Source organism: Wasmannia auropunctata, unplaced genomic scaffold (genome assembly GCF_000956235.1).
Source record: "Wasmannia auropunctata unplaced genomic scaffold, wasmannia.A_1.0 LD333474.1, whole genome shotgun sequence".
Taxonomy (NCBI): Eukaryota; Metazoa; Arthropoda; class Insecta; order Hymenoptera; family Formicidae; genus Wasmannia; species Wasmannia auropunctata.
In genome coordinates, this window is record NW_012029416.1 from 17,040 (window position 1) to 28,083 (window position 11,044).

Here is an 11,044-nt window from a genome sequence, read left to right on the forward strand (position 1 = left end):
TAGTAAATTTATTATGTTTATACTGTGAAGCAAATGATTTCCATATAGTTATATATAGTAGTATTTTTAAAAATTATTCAAAAAAATCTGTGTTTCGATATATTATTATAATGCTGTTTGCTATCAAATTCAATACCTTATTCTCTCTCTCTCTCCCACACATACACACGCGCGCGCGCGCGCGCGCGCGCTCGCGCACACTAGGAAAAACTATTAAAAATTTAGTTTGATATATATTTAAACATTAAACGATTGTTTTAAATGAAATTTAATAAATATCCTATTTATACAATTATTCAAGTTATATGATCTTTTTGTTCCTGATTTTTTTTTTTAATCAGAGTTAAGAAGTTAACTAAATTGCAATTAACTATTACTAATATTTTTGAAAATAATCTTCATTAAAATTACATGAACATTGATATGTTTTCTTATGTATTTATTAAGTGCAATGCTGTATATCGTGCACTGTGCGATCTTGAATGGTACAAATTGGAATCAAGAAAAGCAAAAAGTCTCATTTTGTTAACGATACAAGCTGGTTGTCCTTTTCGTATTACAGCAGGAAAGATTATTCCATTAACAATGGCTACATTTTGTAGTGTAAGATTATTTAAAATGATTTTATTTTAATTTCATTTCTTTTGTATAGAATTTGGAAAATGAAAATTTGAACATATAAGTCAAACTATATTATAGCTATAAATATTATTATAATGTAAATGAAATAATATAATGTATGTAATAAAAGTTAATTTATGTAATTGAATTTTAAAAACATTTATAAAAGTGTAAATTAAAGTTATCATAGTTAATCAGTTGATTTTTGTACATAGAAGTCAATATTGACGACATATTTTTTATATTAAATTTTTAAAATTTTTAAATTAAAATTTTTGTCAGTAAATAAAAATAATTATTATTTTCAGATACTAAAATCATCGGCTGGCTATATATCATTTTTATTGACGAAACATGGCTAAAGACTGTATCAATATTAACATAAATCAATATTAACATATGTCAATATTAATATAGAAAGAAAATGTTTTCACAGTTATATAGTTACATGTAAAGAACAATTGTATTTCTATTTAGGAAATGCCTTTTATTTTTATTGTAGTAAAAATGAAATTGTGCATTTTGCCTATTAGCATTCGTTTGTTTATTATTAATTGTATCATTAAACATTTTATAATGTAATAACATTTTCTTTGCCCATTACAGAAAAATAGGTCGATGGAGATTAAATTTATTATAGGTATTATTATAATTATTAATAATATTAAATATTATATTTAAGAAAAAAAAAATTTCTAATTTTTATTTTTGTATATATAACATATAACGAATCTTACCAATTGAAATAAACCGCTACCACTGCAAACATATTATTTCTATAACACTGATAAAAGCCCGCAATTTGAGTTGACATTTTTCGTTCAAGTCATAACACTTTCTCTAACAGGGGTAATTTATACATCAATAGATGCTTTTCTTAATTTTTTATATTTGCGGCCAATTAAAGAACTTCTGAGAAAAACTCCATGAAAATCTTTGGGGATGAGTACGGTGCGTGTGGCGCAATTCAAAGCGCAATTCATGGAGTTTTGCGACTGCAATTGCAAATGCGTTTCTGATCGACCATTAGCAAACGCGGCACCCATCGTGCTGAAAGCTTTTTCATGTGCAAACGTCGTGTGAGATGTTATAAACACGATCTATTGAGATGTTTACAATATCAGCACGCACTTTCATTCGTCGATTATTTAACACGATATTATGAATTCTTTCGATTTTCTCAGTCGTAGCGGTTTTTGGGCATCCTGAAAGTTTATCGTCTTTTATGGATGAACGACCAGTTTGAATTCAGCAGTCCGTTTTTTCACTGTTGAAAACGATGGTGTAGAGTCTCCCAAAGTGGAATTATCGTGGAATCGTTTTTTATTTCCGCTAGCGTTAAACCTTTTAAAACGAAGTATTTTATCACTATTTATCACAGCGCGACATTCGATTTTATCCATTTTTCGAGAAACACCAAAACTTGTTTGCTTTACTCGATACAAGAGACGAACTATACTAACCGCATCTGTCTGTTGTCAAACTTTTTCGGTAGGACTTCTGAAGGATCAAACTTAAGAAAAATCATAGTCATTTGACACCCCCAGTACCATTTCTATGTCAGGCTAAAAATTTTTCACCTGGCCCTCTTATTTTGTGTACGGTGTTAAATTTAGTAATAATGATTATTGATTATGCGTATTAATTGTGTCCTAACAAAACAATATAAAATGAATCAAACTCTACGTGAATACTACACCGTGAATACCACTTGTTTTAATTTTAGAGATGAAAAGATGAGAAGAAATGGATAGATACTCAATTTTGTGATGCAAAAATATCAATATTTTACTGCATTTTATTTTGAATTTTTTTAAATTTTAATGTTATATTTTTTATATTGTGGACAGATATTACCAAACAGAGAGTAACGCAAATAAGATATTTAAACAGAACAATTTTTCGCATCAATTTTATACGTAAAGAATTTTCAAAAAACTGTTATATATGTATTAGTCGTTAGTTGATAATAGATTCAGTCATTGTGTGTTATATAAACTATAAACTAATGTAGCTTCACAATAAACATTTGAACCGTTAGCAACGACAAAGCATTAGTCGATAATGTGTTATCCATAGGCTTTATTACAATTTTTTGTGTGTTCTCGTATCTACTGTATATGATCCTATTAAAAATGTTCTATTTCTCATTTTGAAGTAAACGCGAACTTATTGAAATGTTACAAAAGAACTTAAGTACTGCGACAAATTATTTTCCATCTCTTGTCTTAATAAACTGGATATAAACGCGTTTTACGACTTATTCAAGCGCTTCTAAAGTTTTTTTGCTAGACGAGCAACTATGATCAGTTAGGGGATAGCATTTTTAATATTTAATGCTGCTTCAATGAGGCAGCCAGGTTGATACACTTGCGATACGAGCATGCGTGATAATAATCTCTTGCTAGAGAATGGAAAACGATGCAGAATTTTCCGTATTAATTTTCAAGAAAAACGAAGCGAAGTTTCCTGTGTTCTTCATGGATATTTCCGAACATACAGATTACAAAGGTACTAAATTTTTATCACATTTTTTTTAATTATTCTAGATTTTTTCTCTTAATCTGATATTTATTTTATAAAAATTTTTTAAGTTTTTTTGTTGTTAAACTAAGTAAACAATTATTACGTAATGAATTAAACATTAAACATTAATTAGCTTATTAATTTATATTAACTTTAAAAACATAATTAATTTATATCTTTTTTTATAGTTTTGAATTATCTACTATTTATTGTATCTTTTTATATATAATAAACTATGTCATTTATTTAAGATTTCAATGTATGTTTTGACATTCTCAAATTAATAAATTTATTGAATTTAAAATCTTAAATTACTAAATTTTTAGATTTTTATTTAAATATCTAACTTTTTATACGTATTAATTTATATTTTGTTAAATATTTTCAATTTTAATATTAAATTTTTATTAGATTTTGTTTGGGCAATTGCATTAAATCGATTCGGTTTGGAACTGGTTGGTTTATGGCCTAATACAGATAAAGTAGTTAAGCACAGCTACTTAATGTCTGATCTTCGCGTAGTCATCATTTTCGTTATAATAACATTCATCTCTGGTATCCCACTTGTATGGTCTCTTATACGAGTTCGACGCGATATGATACTTGTAATAGACAATTTACAAATTACATTGCCTCTAATGGTAGTTTCGTTGAAACTTGTTATGATGCGGTGGAAGCGAACAGGTTTGTCTGGAATCATTTATATTATTTAGCTTTAAATTCCTTTTTATCATCAAATTGTTTTATATCTAATGTCTTATATCCGTGGTCCATCGAGTTATCAGAGAGGGATCAGAATTATGTGATTTTTATTTCTTTTTTTCTAATATATACAATAATTGTCTAAGTGTCAATGATTTTGTTCTCACTTCATGCGATTTAATAAATGGTTTAATATCATTGCACGATAAATCATCTTGTATTTCTAAGCTCTCTTACCCATCATAAAGATGATGGCGGAAGATTGGATGGCATTGAAGTCAGACGCAGAGAGAGACGTGATGATAAAGCGAGCGCGGACTGCTCGATTGATCGTAATCATCGGATACATTTTGATGATATTCGCGTTTTCTACAATCATCATTTTTCCGTGTTTTGGCATACCATTCAGACGTATAACAAATCTCACGGATCGGGACAGACTGTTACCGCTGCAGACGTATTACTTCTACGACACAGATAAGAGCCCGCAATTCGAACTCACGTTTACTATCCAAGCCATAACGATTTTCTTGGCAGCTATAATTTATACGTCGGTAGATGCATTCCTTGGACTTGCGGTTCTTCACATCTGCGGCCAGTTGGAGAACTTCAGATCTCAATTGGTCAACTTGGTGTCGGGTGAAGACTTTAATAGTGCTTTACGAAATAATGTGATCGCTCATCTACGACTCATCAGGTTTCTTGCAGGTTTTAATAATAACTATAGAATAATGTTGCACAAACTAAAGTTTAATAATAAAACTTACAGAATTAAGATTGAGTTTAATTCTATTATTTATGTGAAGTTTAAATATTTGTTCTTGCGCATGATAACAATCTTATAAACGTTCGCAGCATTTTTATAGCACAGAAATAGTAAAAATACAACAATCTACAATACGTACGTTTTATATGTACGTATGCACGAATAAGAAAGAATACAAAACAAAAGTCTTTTTTTATATGCACTTCAAATTCTGTCTCCTTATAGGAAAATATTATTAGATGTACGAGAAAAATTATTAGAAAATCATTGCAAACTCAACATCATATACTATTTACTCCAATTTTTTTCTAATATTTTTTTTTGTATATTTTTTTACAAGGGCACTGCGCAAATAATTATACGAATGCTCGATCTAAATATATACTATGTCTATAGGTCTGTTTTTTATAGCTAAACTAGTGTATATTCTTTGTACTTGGAGTAAAATAGCTATATGTTTGATATTTTGGCGAAAGCAAGAAGAAAAGTTTTAGAAGTGTAATCCAGTGCAGCAATAAAAAACAAACCTTAAGACAATAGCATCAGACACATTTGCATGCAATAAGTACATTGCGTAGGAAATCGTATGAACATCCGGGTCTTAATTATAACTACATAAGATTTCACAGATTTTCTTTGTTTTTTTCATTAATTTCTTTTAATGTATTTTTTTTTAAACTCTTTTATACGTATACATAAAATATATACATATATTTACTAAATGTAATTTTTTTGAACATATTTATATTTGCAGATTTGCCGATAAGATTGAAGATACATTCGCGATAATGATGTTGGGATTAGTATTTTATTTTGGTATTGTGTTTTGTCTATATGGATTTCTGTTGCTTGTTGTAAGTTTAGAGAGGCTTGCGTTGTAGATATTAGTGTGTCTTACATGCGATTTACAATATATACAATTGCATTATATAATTGTTTGTGTGTGTGATTATAATATTATTATTTATCTAATTATGTGTTAATATGTTTTTATTAATAAGATACATGTCATATAGGCAATTACGGATAATGAAACAAATGGTATTTCTCTTTCACTAGTATTTTACATAATGATTGGTGTTATTACTCTCTTAACACACACTTTTCTTTATTGCGGGGCCGGAGAACTAATAGCGGAACAGGTGAGAATCATATTTTTATTTTTAAATAAATGGATTATTAATTTAATTTTGTGTACTGTGGCCGATCATTAATCTGCATAATTAGTTTAATAAGAATCTTTTCATATTAAGAAGCAACTGGTTTTGTAAACTCTGTATCTATGTTATAACTTTTTTATTATTTAATTTTATAACGTGTGTTAATTTATGATAGTTTATAAGACCGTTTTCACATAAATATTACTTAAATTTAAATTTAATTTATTTTTTATTGTCTTCTTATAGAAGATCTTTATACTCAGGTATTTTTTTATAATAGAAGAATATATTTTATAACAGAGAATCTTCAATGTCACGTTTAAATTAAAATTGAAACTAATTAATATTTATGGTAACGGTTTAGACTAATATAACACAGGTATTCATATCTTATTATATTATGTGTGTGCGTGTTAAGTGCGAAGCAATATACCGTACCTTACATAATCTCGAGTGGTACAAACTGGAGTCGAGAAAAGCGAGATGTCTTATTTTATTGATGACACGAGCCAGTGACCCTTTTCGTATCACGATAGGAAGGATTGTTCCACTAACAATGGCTACATTTTGTAGCGTAAGATATTTTTATTTCATAATTAATATATATGTGTTAAACAAAAATAGAAAGCTAACAATATTTTATAGTTAAAATATTTTTTGCATACTCAATAAAATTTTGTTCATGGCTTTTCTAAATAGAAGTCTTCTTTTCAGTTATTAAAAACGTCAGCTGGCTATATATCGGTTCTGTTGGCAATGCGAGATTAAAATATGAAAATTATTAGTATATAATTCATTTCGGATAAAAATTAAATTCAAAATATTTTCAATTAGATAATTACAAATAAAATTATAAATTATATTTAGAAGTAAAATGTTTAAGATAGAAGACAGTTATTTCAATGTTTTGTTATATTTGTATTCTTAATTAAATTTTTATGTAATAACTAGTATTTCTCGAAATATGAAATTTACGCTTGTTTGAATTTACCGTATTTTTTAATGATTTTCTAAATAAATCCAAACACAATGAAAATATGAAATATGTTCTATTAATTAAAAATATATCTTACATATAAAAAAATTGTTTTTGATATATGGCGTAAATTAACCAATATGATATATGAATACAAACTTTTTAAAAATCTTTTTTATAACTTATAATATAATAAACCATTAATTATTACGATTAATATAAATCAACTTACAATATTTTACCAAAGATAATTTAAAATGAACATCGTTATTATTGTGTTATACTTTATACTATCATATATCGCGTATATTACTCATTGTCAGAAAAAAATAAAAATTCGAAATGTTTGTAAAGATGTCGTTTATAGACTGCACTTTTTGTAATGTGTCGTCTTTCTTTTTTGAGCGAAGTTTTCTTGTGTTCCCTTACTGCTTCTACAAGGGTTTATTAAAAATTTAACGATACATCATTTGTCGTCACGCTACAAAATGGTATACGTGGTGAAACATTATAAAGTTGAGAGAAACTTGTACAACAGGCTCGATAAACTTGCTATAGCACAATACATCCCACTTTTTATAACTACACAGTTATTGATACTTTTTCTGATCAATGATCAATTCTTATTCATGTAAAGTTTAGGAACTAAAAAAGTGTTATCAACTAGGGATAGTATTTGCAATATTTAATGCACCTTTCGACGAAGTAACCATCTGTTACATTCGCATTATGAGTAAGCATGCGTGATGATCATTTTGCGCAACAGAGTGGCAAGAACCGAATTTCTCTGCATTCAGTCTTCGACATGAACGTTACCAAACGTTCGAGTTACAAAGGTATTGAACATTTATCATATATTTTGAATCATAATAAAAATAATCTTTATGAGAAAAAAATGACGAGAGGGAGTAAGGATTAAATATATCACATTTCAAATGATTATTTATCTTCTATCACATTCTGAATTCTTTTTTTTTTGTTTTACATAAACTTTTGATTTTGACTTTAAATATTATACATGTTCACGAGATCTCTTCAATCGTTATTTAATCGATTTTAAAACTTTTTTTAATCATCAGTTAATTTACATTTTGTGATCAAGTTACTATAAATTTTTCGGTTTTCGTAAATAGCTAATTCTATATATATATATAAACTTATAAATGTTATACATATATAAGTATTGAAAATTTTGAAATTATTAATTTTCTAAATTTTTTAATATTTGTATTATGTGTATATATATATAACAACATAAAATAAATATAATAAATTGTAATAATTCGACATTTATAATTTTGACAAATATTTTAATTTTTTATAACATTGATATATCGCCAGATTTTGTGTGGGCAATCGAACTAAATCGATTCGGTTTGGATCTGGTCGGTTTATGGCCCAAAACCAATGAGACAGTTAAGTATACTTTTGTTTCCGATCTTCGTGTAGGAATAATTTTCTTTATAGTAACTTTCCTATCCATTATTCCTCTTTTATGCTCCCTTGTACAAGTTTGGGGTGACATGATACTTATAGTAGACAATCTCCAAGTTACTTTATCTTTATTAGCGGTTTCGCTGAAACTTGTCATCATGCGATGGAAACGTACAGGTACGTTATATCTGAAATTAATATACATTTAGTTTTATAACCGTAAATATTTTATACAGGAATTTATTATATTTTCAAGCTGTCGCAATTCTCGTAAAGATGATGGCGGAAGATTGGATGGAATTAAAGAAAGACGCAGAAAGGGATGTGATGATAAGACAAGCACGAGCTGCGCGATTGATCATAATCTGTGGATGTTTTTTGATGACATTTGTTTTCATCTTGCTCATCATTCTTCCTTCTTTTGGGTTACACTTCAGATATATAACCAATCTTACGGATCAAAAAAGACTATTACCGTTTCAGGCGTATTACTTCTACGACACAGATAGAAGTCCGCAATTTGAGCTTGCGCTTATGATTCAAGCAATAACGATGTTTCTAGGCGGAATAACTTATACTTCAGTAGATGCTTTTCTTGGACTCACGATCTTTCACATTTGTGGCCAATTGGAAAATTTCAAACATCGATTGGTCAATTTGATATCAAGCAAGGATTTCGATTATGCTTTGCATAATAACGTACAAACTCATTTACGAATAATAAGGTTTCTCTATGGTTTATAATTGTCATTACAATAACATTATAAAATTAGATGTAGTAAAGTTTTTGAGATAGTTTTTGCATAATTTTGCTTAATTTTTAACGATCAATTAATTCTTTCTTTTTTATAATCTCTTTCTTTCTGTGTCAACTATTTAATGTATAATTCTTACTGAGTTCAATGCATTTATGTTGATATATGGAAATTATTGGATATACAAAGTGTCTGATAGTTATTGACACAACGCTTGTAGAGTGGTAGAACAAACTAAACTGAACAGAAAAGTCCTGTATTTTGAGATTTTCTCAATATCAGTTCTAGTTATCAAAATATTAATGATATTTCTCAATATCACTTCTAGTTATCAAGATATTAATTTATAAAGATCGCCGAATGTGAACGCGCGGCGAAATACGACCGTTCGCCGAGGATCGCGATCGCTATAACGTGCAGCGCGGGGTAGGGGTTTTACCAATGCCGCGCGCTAAGCGATCGAAATCGATAGGCGGTCGTATCTCACCGCGCGTTTACATTTGATAATTTCAAATAATTAATATCTCGGTAACTATTGCGAAAATTGCAAAATGGTAATTGACTTTTTTCCTCAGTTTGTTCTACCTCCATGCAAGTATTGTGTCAATAATTATCGGACACCCTGTATGTGTGTGTTATATATATATATATATATATATATATATATTGCAAAAATTGCAAAAAGGTACTCGACTTTTTTCCATACATATACAGGGTTCGATAATTATTGACACAATACTTGCATGGAGGTAGAACGGACTAAACTAAGGAAAAAAGTCGAGTACCATTTTGCAATTTTTGCAATAGTTACCGAGATATTAATTATTTGAGATCATCAAATGCAAACGCGCGGTGAGATACGCCTATCGACCGCCTATCGATTTCGATCGCTTAGCGCGCAGCATTGTTAAAACCCCTACTCCGCGCCGCACGTTAACGATCGCGATCCTCGGTGAACGGTCGTATATATATACACAGTTAACACAGTACATTTCGTTTGTACATAAAACCTTTTTAAATGTGTTTACATTTATAGGTTTGCCAGTAATATTGAAGATACATTTGCCTTAATGATGTTGGGATTAGTATTTTATTTTGGTATTGCATTTTGTCTATTTGGATTTGTATTGGTTACTGTAAGTGTAAATGAGAAGAGAACATAAAAAATGTAAAATAATTTTGTAATTAATTAAACATACATTTTTATTATTAATTAGCAAGATATATTATCCAGGTGATTACAGGGAACGAGACAAGTCACATGTCTCTTATAAGAGTATGCTTTTTGGTAATTGGAAACTTTACTCTATTAGCGCATACATTTCTCTACTGCGGTGCAGGAGAAATTATAGCAGAGCAAGTAAGTTGTAATATTCATATTTATATATTAATAAATAAAATTTAAACTCAGCATTTTTAAATTATATTGTTACATACTATAACTGACTTTATCATAGCACTCGATTTCGCTTTCTTTTGTTTGCTTACTTTACTATATTTGATTTATTCTTACAAGCCTAATTCCTTCAATTTAAATTTATAATAATTTAATATAATATAATATAAAAAATAACACAGATGTTTATACGTGTTTATACGTGTCAAGTGCGAAGCAGTATATCGTGCTATATGCGATCTTGAGTGGTACAAATTGGAACCAAGGAAAAAGAAACATCTTATTTTATTAATGATGCGTTCTAATGAATCTTTTCGCATCACAGCGGGAAAGATATTTCCACTAACGATGACCACATTTTGCAGTGTAAGATCATTAATATTTTAAAATTTTAGAAATATCTCTTTGCATCCCTTACGAAAAAAAACTCTCAACTTTGAGTGTTCAACACTAAAAAAAACGCTCAAATTTGGGTGTTAACACTTAAAAAGGACGCTCAAATTTGGGTGTGATTTCGGATCATCAATTGAAGGTTACACTCAATTGAGGATTAACGCCCTAAAAAAACCATCAAAATAACACCGAAATAAAACCCTGAAATGAAATACACTCAAATAAAAGTACCCAAAGAGCACAAAGTCGTCTAAAAGATGAACTAAAAAAATTTATTTTTTTATTATTACATATTATTTTAGAGTTTAATTTGTG

The 11,044-nt window shown here is 28.7% G+C and overlaps 2 protein-coding genes across 2 annotated transcripts in view; both read left to right on the forward strand.

The window, feature by feature from the left end:
• Positions 1–3,062: 3,062 nt before the first annotated feature.
• Positions 3,063–6,602, forward strand: LOC105460033 (odorant receptor 85b-like). Its single transcript, XM_011706474.1, has 7 exons — positions 3,063–3,132; positions 3,559–3,831; positions 4,078–4,546; positions 5,370–5,469; positions 5,632–5,757; positions 6,194–6,349; positions 6,490–6,602. Exons 1-7 carry the CDS (start codon positions 3,102–3,104, stop codon positions 6,541–6,543), a joined length of 1,209 nt encoding a protein of 402 aa, XP_011704776.1. The 5' UTR covers positions 3,063–3,101; the 3' UTR covers positions 6,544–6,602.
• Positions 6,603–8,022: 1,420 nt separating this feature from the next.
• LOC105460034 (odorant receptor 22c-like) overlaps positions 8,023–11,044 on the forward strand; it is a gene marked incomplete at its 5' end in the record, with an annotated part of 7,278 nt that continues 4,256 nt past the window's right edge. Inside the window, 5 exons of the mRNA XM_011706475.1 lie at positions 8,023–8,362; positions 8,442–8,910; positions 9,977–10,076; positions 10,175–10,300; positions 10,547–10,702. Of these exons, the coding sequence (XP_011704777.1) occupies positions 8,023–8,362; positions 8,442–8,910; positions 9,977–10,076; positions 10,175–10,300; positions 10,547–10,702 (1,191 nt within the window). The remainder of the gene's footprint in view (positions 8,363–8,441; positions 8,911–9,976; positions 10,077–10,174; positions 10,301–10,546; positions 10,703–11,044) is intronic.